The sequence below is a fragment of the Limanda limanda genome, chromosome 18 (genome assembly GCF_963576545.1).
Source record: "Limanda limanda chromosome 18, fLimLim1.1, whole genome shotgun sequence".
Lineage (NCBI taxonomy): Eukaryota > Metazoa > Chordata > Actinopteri > Pleuronectiformes > Pleuronectidae > Limanda > Limanda limanda.
This window is the reverse complement of record NC_083653.1, coordinates 7772908-7784300: the sequence shown is the minus strand read 5'-3', so window position 1 is coordinate 7784300 and position 11393 is coordinate 7772908. Positions and strand designations below refer to the sequence as shown.

Genomic DNA, 11393 nt, shown 5'->3' with positions numbered 1-11393 from the left:
TTTCCGCCCCTTTGCAACCCTATGTGATAATGCTGCAAGTCCCCAAAACATGAGATGTGATCCAAACCAGGGCAAAGATTTGGTCTCAGTCGCAGAAATAAAAAGGTTCTAAGTAGCCCCAATGACTTATTCATACATGAGGACGCTTTTCAATTAGATGCACGACCTGGATTTGATTCCTGTTTTTTTGTTATAAATAGCATTTTGCTGAGTCTACTCTTTGTGCTGCATGAGAGGGATTTAATAATGTGAGTTGCAGCACGGAGCCAAGGAGGGCATCACAAGCTCGCTGCCAGATCCCTCAGACCTGCTGCCGCCTCACGCTGCTGCGTCTCCAGGCCCGTTAAGAATCTGAAGATAAAACCGGTGTCACTCCACCATTCAGAGTTATTGCTCGTCTAAATTTAACAAATCAGTTTGCGGGGCACGAGGTGTGTAATTACATATTTTTTTAATCTACTCTTTTATGTCGCGCGTTGTCAAACCTAGATTAATCGCCGTCACCGCTAATAAGGAATCTCTAAATATGAGAGACCTGCATGTGACAGTAAAATATGCGAAGTGACAACATTTTGAGGGAGAGTTTATCAGAGGAGATTTATATGACTTTGTGTTGATGGTTGATTTACAGTAAACAGTGTAATGCTCTTTTTGCATAAATAATGAAGTCAGGCAGAGCAGAAATAGAACCCAGGAGCATATTATGTAATGATGCCACACTGACGTCCTTGGTTCGAGGACATTGAGGACAGTGTTTGTCATATTTAAAGAGTGATTCTGCTTTATCCCAGCTTTGGTCTTTTATCTTTTTAATACACTTATCCAAACTAAATGCGGAAAAACTGGAAAATGCAGAAGCATCAAGTCTTTGAGTTCTTCCAGGGTCACAATATGTAACTGCTCTGGACTTTTCGTTGATTTTGTGGTCGATTTATAAATCTCATAATGCATCCAGTGTATTTAATGACATCTATAGAACCATAATGCTATAGCTTGAGATATAAAGCTGTATTTCCACAATACTTACTATTAAATACCAGACACATGAGTATGAGACCGTATAAACATTATCTACAGGAAATTACACAATACCAGAACAATCTAAAATATCCCTCTGTAAGTCTGGGCATACAGTCACACACAGTTTATGGTTTGGATTTGTTTTTGATGGTGTCATTTCAGTTCTTTGGATTTTTGGCCTTGTTATAACCTGTTTTATTTTGAAGTTCCTCACCTTGTGTCACCTGCTTTGCTTTCTGTCTTCGTCTGGTTTCTCTCCTCTGTGATTGTTTGTCCTCACTCTCATTTTTCACCTGTGTTAAATCTTAACCACTTGCCTGTGTGTCCACACTCTGCTCCTCAGTCTCAGTACCTGGAGTTTACTTAACTTTCTGCTCCGGTTCACTTTCCTTAGTTTTGAGTTTGGATTATTTCCCTTTGGATTTTAACCTGCCCGCCGCCCTGCATGAAACACAGTGAGCCAGAATGTTAGACTACATTTCTTCACTTTCTCTCTCTGCGTGTGTAGTGGTGCTCCTGCTTTCTACAAACCTAACACGCACTGATTCTAAGCATGGAGTTTCAGTCAAATGACCTACACCACCTCAGGGCTGCACTATGAAGCAAGGCCAACAAACCCAGGAGGGTTTTTCTTTATCTGTCTTCCCTAAACCTAACATTGTCTGTCCTCATAACCTATTCTCCAAAGCTGACTCAGTTAACCCTGGGTTATCCTTCTCTGAAGTTAATAAACCCAAATCCTTCTCCGTAGCACAAGGCCCTGGAGGTAAAGCTAAAAGTGAGTGTGACCACAGTGTTGGTAGCAACCTAATCTCTCATTGCAGAGGAAGACTGTGCGCTCTATGTGGTGAGAGCAGCAGGTCCAAATTGATCCTGGACAGTCTGTGAACTGTGATGGATGTTTGCTTCGGTGGATGTTTGGGTCAAGCTGGAAATACGGCACAGTTTGCACGAGGCAGTGCAGAGAGCGCTCGCTACTACAAACCTGAACCAATGCTCTAAGTACTTTTAGTGGGGTTGTAGAATGAAGTTGCGAACTGTGAGATGTCCTACGGTAACTTTAAACTCATTCTACTTCTCGGTGAACGTGATGCGGTCACAACTTGAACCTCCTGTCAAGGCCTGGTTTCACTGGACATGCTGTGGAGGTGAGAAGGTCTGATTAAAAATTCACTTCTTTGAATCACTTTTTGTCGCTGACCTTGGTGTTGAGTGTGTGTGTGTGTGTGTGTGTGTGTGTGTGTGTGTGTGTGTGTGTGTGTGTGTGTGTGTGTGTGTGCCACCATGGGCCATAATTAGAAATAATTGCATCACTGTAATAATTTTATGAGTATTCTTTATTTTCTCTTCAAAATAAGCTGGACTGTCCTGGGGGTAGGGCTGGCTGATAAATAAAATAATCTTGATTATAATAATAATGATGATGATTAACAAAGTGAATTATGGTAAATCTACATGTTCTGTGTTTCATATCAGTGTTGATGTAACATAAAAGCATTGTTGCTGTTTTCTTGTTGAGGTGTTTATGTAAAACCATGTTGGCTGCAGAGATAAGGTAATATCTGACTTATTGTGTAGAAGTTTGGGAAAAACATTAGCACATTCAGTTTTCATTTGACAAAAAAAATCCTTGAGAATCATCAGTAGAAGTCGATACACAGATCCAGTATCGATTCAGTTAAAGTTTTGAAATTTCAAGAACTAGTAGATCACAGTATTCTATAAATAATGTATGAAACTGAGAGGAAAACTTTGCCTGCCCACATCCAGGAAAGATTTGAAAGAAGAGAACGCCATTGTTACTTAAAACCGAGATTCAGAACCAAATTGATGGAACGTTGAATTACAGTGAAAGGAATCAATTTGTGGAACAATCTCAACAAAGAAACTAACACAAACACTATATTCAAAAACACTATTAAAGCCGGTATGTTGAGGAAATACAATGAAATGAATTAATTAAGGTTTGTTCTGTTTGTTGTGACAGATAAATCCTTTTTCTCCTATGAATGGTATGAAATTAATTGAAACTTAGGAACTAATAGAGGGAAGTGAGGGGCTGTGTCGGCCTGCAGCTATATACATTTTTTATTTAAACTTTGATTGAAATATTTGCTTTGTTAATTAATGTCTTGTGAAAGACGGCAGAAAACATGGGAGTAATCTTTGTTCTGCTCCTTTTCATTAAAAGATCAGAGATTTTCTTTCTGCATTTAAATTGTTTGATTTGTTCGATGAATAAAATAAACTTATATATATATATATATATATATAATTGATCAAAAACAAAGCCTAGATTTATTAATTTATCAAATCTGCCCTTCAATCCATCTCTCTCTGTCTCTGTAGTATCTTCTGTCAGTTTTGACAGTTGAGTTTCCAGTAACAGCAGTGTATTAATAAATAAATAAAACTCGGATTAAATATGTATAACGTGCCATATGAAAGACTGAGGTTAGCTCCAGCTCTGAAGTTCTTTGCAGTTACAGAGCTCGGCGAAGAATTCCACAATCGTAAATTGTAGGAAAACCTTTCACTGTTAGTGTCAGGGTTACTTCATTCTTATAATTTCATGTTGGTTATTGGGAGCTGGTGGTGGAGAGCTACGCCGAGACAAGAGCTGAACTGAAAACACACAACACAATGAACCTGGGCCTCGGGAGATACGCCTGAGAAATATTTAATAATCCACCAGCAGGAACAATCAATATGTTTCTACAGAGGAGAATCCGAGAGAAGAGACTGGCAGCTTGTACAGAATCTGTGAGTTCCAAACTCATCCTGGTGCTCGGTTCCGAGATCGGTTGTTTGATGAGGTTGAAGCGTAAAATATATATATACAGTGGAAATGGGGAATGAAATCATCCCTGTACTTCTTCTATTTTTCAAAGTAACCTCCTTGGTTAGAGCGTAAACGCACTGAAACAGCGTGCACACCTTTATCTGAATATAATTGGAGATATAAATCTGTTTTTGCCTCATCTGCCTTTGCTTTGCTGAAGATATTTGTAGAGCAGACAAACAGGTGTTTCACCTTGTTGTAGCTTTATCACTGCAGCAAATGACCGTTTCAATTAATAACAGCTTGCATCCAAACTTTCACTGCGGCTGCATTCGTAAACCGATTGCATCCCAGCGGTGGAAGTAGCCCGTCCCAATTTGAAGGCTTCTCCGAGTGAGGCCGACCAAGGATGTGTTTTTCGTCCGTAGCTTTGTTGCTAGGCGACGGCTGTAAAGGCGGGAGATGGACTCGGGCGTCGGCTGTGGAGACGGGGTCCTGTGCGGCCGCTGGATTAAGGCACAGATATAGAAACATTATTCCATAGACTATAAAGATGGATGTCCTGTCTCCCCTTCCTCCTACTGCCTAGAAATTAAGTTTAAAAGTCCCAGATATGAATGCTGCCATCTTGTGCAGTAGAGATCAGGGGATGGTCCTCAAGTCCTGCAGAGAAACGGACCTATCTCTTTTCTTAGGTAAAGGAAAACATTTTAACATTGAGGAGGCAGAATTTTTGAGCTATACTGCAGCCAGCCACTAGGGGGCAATCAAGACACTTTGGCTTCACATATTTGTTACAGTCTGGTGAATCTGATTTGGTTCTGGTGGTTCAAATAGTAAAACCTCTGTTAGACACTACTTTCAGAAGCATGAATGAAATCAGTACGACCGCAGAATGAATAAAAATGTCCCATATTCTGCTCATTTAAAGTAAAGGGAAAGTGTCTCGTCTCTTTATCACTGTGCCGCTGACAATTATCAGAAGTGGGGCGGTTCAGGTTGTGTCAGGATCAGGAGTTAACCTTTAGTTGACCTCAGGAAAGTGAGGCCACTCCTCCCGTCTGACCTCTTCACCCCAGCAAGAAACACTCGGGTCAGTTAATAAGATTCTCTATTGGGAACATGAACCAGTCACCTGCTGTAAAAGTTCTGTTTAATAAGCGATGCTGGACTGATGCTGCTGAGAAGATAAGTGTGAACCAAACAAAAAAAATAAAAACTCGTCGGAAGGTGATAATGAGATCTGGGTAACGTAAAAGAGAAAAACAATTTGAGAAAAGCTGCATACATTGTTATCACATTTTGAAGATAAATCTTTCGCTGGCTTCCTGCAAATGTAGCCTGAGGGGTGGGAAATTAATGCCGGAGTCCAGGAGGAGGCAGCTCAGCCTAAATATTAATGTGCTGTGTGGATTCCTCCGTGCAAAACATAATGGAAATGACTTTGCTGTCATGTAGTTGTGGCCTGGGAAGCAGAACAAGAGCACTTAATACTTGGAAAATACAATTGAGTTTAATCATAAACAACAGTGTGGAAAAAGAAATCATGCTGTCATCACTATTCTTATATTATCTTTTATTAAAACATCATTGACCTCCGACAAGTAAAGAATGTACATAATAATAATAATTATAATTATAATGATAATAATAATAATAAACTGAATAACATCAGAAAAAAGTATTTTCTGTTTCTCTTTTTGTCGATTCACTGGATCTCTGCATTCTCTGACTTCAAGGCTTGAGCTAGTTTGAGAGGAATGTATAGTACAGGAATCCAAAATGATCTTTCCCCCCATCATCTTTGTTTTGTTTTTTTTTCATCTTCTGACACCACAACATATTTTGTCTCATTTTCAAGTCATCGCACACATCAACCGCTCGTGAAATCTTCCAGAGGGTCCGGAAATAACACAATAACACTCTCTCAGACTCACACACAGTCAAACAAACGCTTGAACGGCGGCGGTGGACGTGGACGGCGCCGAGCTCCAGTGCTGTGATCAGACCTTTTGGCCATGAAGCATCAGACCGACCGAGGCAGCGGCTTCATTCTCAGCAGAACCAAACACGAGAGGAGGGAAAGCATTCGTCTGCCACCAGCCTGGCTCCAGCACGGCTCAGATAGAACCTCTCCACTGACTCTCTCTCTGCTCCTCCTCTCCATCAGTGCTTCACGCTGAGTGCTGTGTCCTTTGCTGCTGGAACTCAAAGGAAATGCCACAGATGCACCATCGGAGGGGGGAAGAAAAAAAAGTGACCTTTAAAGAAAACACACAAAAAAAACAAGATACTCACCGAGGGGGAAACAAGCGTCCATTGCACACAATGTAAAGTCACCGGGCCGCGCACTGTGGAGATTGTCTTTTGATAAAGTCTGAACTTTTTAAAACATGTGAAACAATTAAAAACACAGTAACACGATAAAAACCCTTTGATTCTTTTTTTTTTTTTTTTTAAAGTCTGCACTCAGAGTCAAGTGTAACAGTATGTTCTGACAGGCAGGTGATGCTGAAAAATCTCTATGATGGTTTTCACAGCAGCTCAAGTGGGCGTGACAGGAGCAGAATATCGTCCTGTCATGCAGCTGATTTCCTGGATCTACCTCTGCTCCCGGAGCGTTTCATAAAAAGAAGCAGTCGGTCTCTAACGGTGCCGTGTCCGGCGCTGGCGGTCATGTGTCAATGACGTCCTGCGCTGGCGAAGGTTCATGTGGCAAACTGGTGGTGTTGGGCAGCGGCTGCGTGTGGCTGACGGAGTTCTGCTGCAGCTCGAGCGCCATGGCGTTCTGCGGGTGGGGGAACTCCTTCACCTGCCTGCGGTACTCCAGGAAGGTGGACGCCTTGGTTGCGATGGCCACCACGTTCTTGCCGACAAAGATGGTGGACACGCGGCTGTCCTGGAACAGCACCATGTTCACGCCCCGTATGAGGATGGTGACCACGTTGATGGTGACCAGGCTCAGGACCGGGTACAGCATCATCTTCTGGGGCGACATGTGCTCGCCCTGCATGCTGATCTCACTGAGCGACACGCAGGGCAGGATGAGCAGCAGGATGTAGCAGTAGAAGAACATCAGGCCCTCGGCCCAGATGGGTAAGCCCGTCCGCTGAGGCTCCCACAGGTTGGCTTGGATATCCAGCAGGTCCAGCAGGTCCAGCGCCACCCAGAACAGGCGGCTCCTCATGTCCTCCTTCTTTCTAAAAGTCCTCACATATTCCATACTATCCAGAGCCACGAGAACCAGGTACAAACCTGGCACGCACACAGACAATAACAGCGTCAAAGCCTTCCGGGCCACGGTCTCTAGACTCTTCCTGTCAGCTTTACAATTCTGGAAGACGAAGTAGAGTTTGATCTCCAGAACGAAGATGTAGAGAAACCACAGGATCATGGCGTATCCTCGCCGGGCGGTGCGCACCTCGGCCCCGACCCACACCGCCACGTACCGCAGCACGATGAGGAAGCACACGTCCCCGACCAGCACTATGATGCACACACCGATCTTTCTGGGTCCCTGGTTCTGCTCCACCAGGTAGGCGTCCATGAAGGCCATGCTGGTCATGATGACGATGGTGGTCAGGCACACGTGGCGTTTGTCTGGGGGCGGTAACACCATGGCGAGGTCACCGGCTGGCTCTCACTCTGTCCACAGCTTTCAAAGGAAAAGAGAGAAAGTCCGGAGGGTGAACGCAGCCCTGTGCCTCCTTCCGAACCCTTTATAGTCGAGGAAAAAAGGGAATTTAAGGTGGTCTGACAGCTCTGGTGCGCACAGGTGCAAACATCCACCTACTGTGTGTTTGTATTAAAATAATATAAGTCACTGAAACTAATAGTCCATTCAGGTTGGGGGGAGGTTATTTCAGCTTAAAAGCAGAGCCGTGTGTGGAGTCAGCAGAGAGTTGCTGGCTGCTGATTGCTCTCAGGCCATGGGAAAACGGGAACATCACCTCGTTACTCAGCGCACTTCCATTGATCCGGCCCTGCCCCTGAGCAGCAGCTACACCGAGGGCTCTACAGCTGACATCCCGTGACTGATAGTAATCCACACGTAGTCAAATGGAGAATACTCCGAGTGAGCTCCAGCTAATGGACATGTGATGGGATCGCGGGACACGGTGCTGCGCTGGGGAAATGTTTATGGAGGTGTTTATTTTTGTACGAGACCGTGGAGGAGGTAGCAGCGCGGCATGAGACGATATCCGTGCGTGCGCCTGTGCTGCTGCTCTGCATGTGCGAGGGATTCCTCTCTGGATCCTGGTGTGGAAGCTGGTGCAGTGTGTGTGGCTCCTCGCGGCCGTGCAGCGTGTGCGAGGGGAAACGGAGGAGAGGGAGGAGAGGAGTCTGCAGTGGCCAGAGGCCTCCAGCCGCCATAAATCACAGAGACAGCAGGTCAACGGCCCATGAGGCCTGGCGTCCGACGACGGCTTCCCCGGGGGGAGGCTCTTACACCGGGTTGAAGATCCATTCTCTGTAACTCTTCTTGCCACGTGCCAGCCTCTCCTCAGCCTAGAGGAAGGAGAAATAAAGAGAGGGGGAGGAGAAGGAGAAAGAAACCTGTCAGCACTACTGGGCCATATAACATGGATTTCATTGCCAACAGCCCTCCACATATGAGAAGCCAAGTAATGTGTCAGCTTGGCTCAAACGTGGCCTATTTTAGTATAGATAGGACAGAACACAGTGCATGTTACAGTATAACTGCTCCAGGATGTCATTCCCTCTCTCTTGTATATTGTCTCGAGACATCTGGATGCATGACTCAATATGCCCTGATGATTGTATTTTTACATTCAGCATATTGGGGTAATACCCACTAGTTTTCATTTTGGGCGTTAAATGAATCTATTTATTACAAGAAACTGTAGAACCCAATTTTATAGTCTCGTATAGGAGCTGAGTCGCTGGCAGCTCATTTTCTTTTTCTCTGCATTACTCTGCACAACATGCTCTTGTAAAAGCCAGGATAAATGGGAAAAACAATGACGGAGTTCACCTCCTGCATATATTTTGAGGCAGTTTGGTCCAAACTGCAACAAGGTAATCACGATTGCACTGTGCCCGGTATGCAATAGATTTAGTTTAAACTATATGAGGCTGCTTAGGTTTTATCGCGGTGCATCTGTCGGCTTGTTATCAATTTGACTAGTGGTTTTCTTTCCGTCTCTCCTTTCTTTGAACGAACCTGTTCACGTTGTACATTTCGTAGCCACTGTAATATCCTTATTAAAAATGAACATCCCTCCTTGTTCAAACATCGTCTGAGGCAAAGACCCCAAGCGATCCTGCAGGTCAAACTCTTTCTTCTTCTACCAGAGTCGTCAAACAGTAGACTGATAATTATATTCAGCTCAAACTCCATTTCCAGCCTCCGATTACTGTCTGTTTTTGCTGAACGACGTAGCAAGGTGTTTCTGTTTTGACCTCTTTAGTAATCTTCCTGACGAGTGCATTGAGGCGAGTGACAGGCTGGGATGGGGTGGGGGTGGTGGGGGGGTGGGTGCTGCTCCCATCAACACCCTGACGTTTAAAACACGTCCTTAAAAAAACAAAACGACACTGTACAGATGCTGAGTGCTTTACTCGCCAGCAGGAGCCCACCTCGTGCACCGGCCTCATCCATAAATAACACAGCATGTCTAAATAGCATGGATAAAAAAACAAAAAAAATAGCGAAAGAAGAAGTGAAATGTGTTTATTGAGCAGAAACGTCTCCCTGGGTTTAAGTTTGGGCTTAAAGGGGAACTTGGATTCATCTGTCGTTTCCCCCCCCCTGTCAGTGGATCCTTCAGGCAGAACAGGAATAAATCACATTAGTGTTTCTGTCAGCTGAGGTAAACTCCAGGTCCAGATGTGACTGTTTTATTTAGAGAGCAGAGACAACGCTCCTCTGAACAAAGCTGCTGGGTTCAGGTGAATGACCAGACAACTCTCAGGCAGGTATCCCGAGAAAATAGTCCACAACTGGTATTTGAGTCAATGTCATGACAACCCAGACAGAATACATTAACATGCACTCATTCAAACCTCTCGGGTTACCACGTAAACACGTCCATGCTAGATGATCTATACTTAAACACAACGATACTACGAGTTAACTATGACAATGCTAACAATAAACTGGATATAAAACTGGAAGATGCTCCCTCACTTCACCCAGTATCCAGAACTGAAGTAAAAATATTCTAGATATTAACATCATGCCCATTGGGAGCCGGAGTCTGTGCTGTAGCAACCAGTCCTGTCTAATACACATGCTCGACCAATCACGAGTCAGTCTCAGCTGTCAATCATGAACAGGAACAAGAATATGTGTCATACATCGTTACATCATTGCAAATAAAACCACAACAGGTTTAATCTTCTGGGAAATAAGTCGGACGTTAAGCCACCTTGCTGCCATGGCTACAAATTAAATATAGAAGTGAAATGTATCTATTGAAAAAGATTAGGCTACTAATGAGTTAATCAATGGTTAATTAACATTTAACGTTTAAAGATCTGTTACAATTAAGCGAGTAATTGCTAAAATAACCCACTAGCTGATATTTATCCCTTTATTTTGTTATAAATGTTGGTAATAGATTATATTCAAGGTCAAATGTTAGTATGCTGTTGATGAATGGATCGATTGTGAGCAGGTATTTTCTATTGGTCAAACAGTTTAACAAGTTCACACCATCTAGTCACCCAGATGTTTATCTCATTAATGTATTTTACTCAAACTCTTAATGAATGAAATGAAGGGTTTCTAATTAGACAGTGTTACACAGGTTAGAACAACATTAACAAAGCACGAGATGTCAACAACAACAGTCCTTTTAGACTGAAGGCTGAAGGTTATTTACTCAACAGATTAGTCAAACAATTTCGAACCTTTTAGTGATTTTGATTGACTTCCTTTTAAAAGCCAATCCAGGAATGTGTGTTGCAAATGATTCCATCACTCTGCCTACTTCTGTGAGTCAAAGTCACTCTCATTTTGACCCACTGACTTCTTCATATGACAAATTTAAGTAAGTAATAAATAAACATGAGTTGTTGTGTTTTTTCCCAGGCGCGCTGTGTGAAATCAACAGAGCAAAATGGGCTTTCGAGCTGTTTCTTGACTGAGACCCAACAGCTCGTGGACAGGTTATTTTTCATCAGAGAAATTCCGACCTCCGAGAACATGAACTGCGTGTACACCCCGAAAGGATATCAGGGAAAAAACACACTTAATAGCTTCTTTCATGACTTTCAGTGAATATGTTGTTTGCTGTCTTTGCAACATACACGTTTGATGAGGAAAAAACAACTTGTTACATCAAATAACATCTTCAATCAAAGGCTGTTGATTAAGGCCCAGTTAACGACGTCTCATTTGTAACTCGGGCGTGGATTTGAATGTTTAAAACCCATTATGTAGAACGGGGCCTAAGTAAGACATTAAATTCATAAAATGGTGATTAATTGACTGATTAGCAGAAAGCTATGGATCATTAATGTGCTGTAAGGACGACTGCTCTCATGTAAACGCCACATCATGTCTTCATTTAAACACCATTAATTATCAGAAAAGACTTGGAGATTGTTAATAAGCGGATTATCA

At 43.1% G+C, this 11393-nt stretch overlaps 1 protein-coding gene across 1 annotated transcript; it reads right to left on the bottom strand.

Annotated features, from left to right (window-relative positions):
• Window positions 1-6476: 6476 nt before the first annotated feature.
• On the bottom strand, window positions 6477-7421 carry tmem121ab (transmembrane protein 121Ab). The gene has a single exon (XM_061091986.1). The coding sequence runs from the start codon at window positions 7419-7421 to the stop codon at window positions 6477-6479; it is 945 nt and encodes a 314-aa protein (XP_060947969.1).
• Between the last annotated feature and the right edge of the window lie 3972 nt (window positions 7422-11393).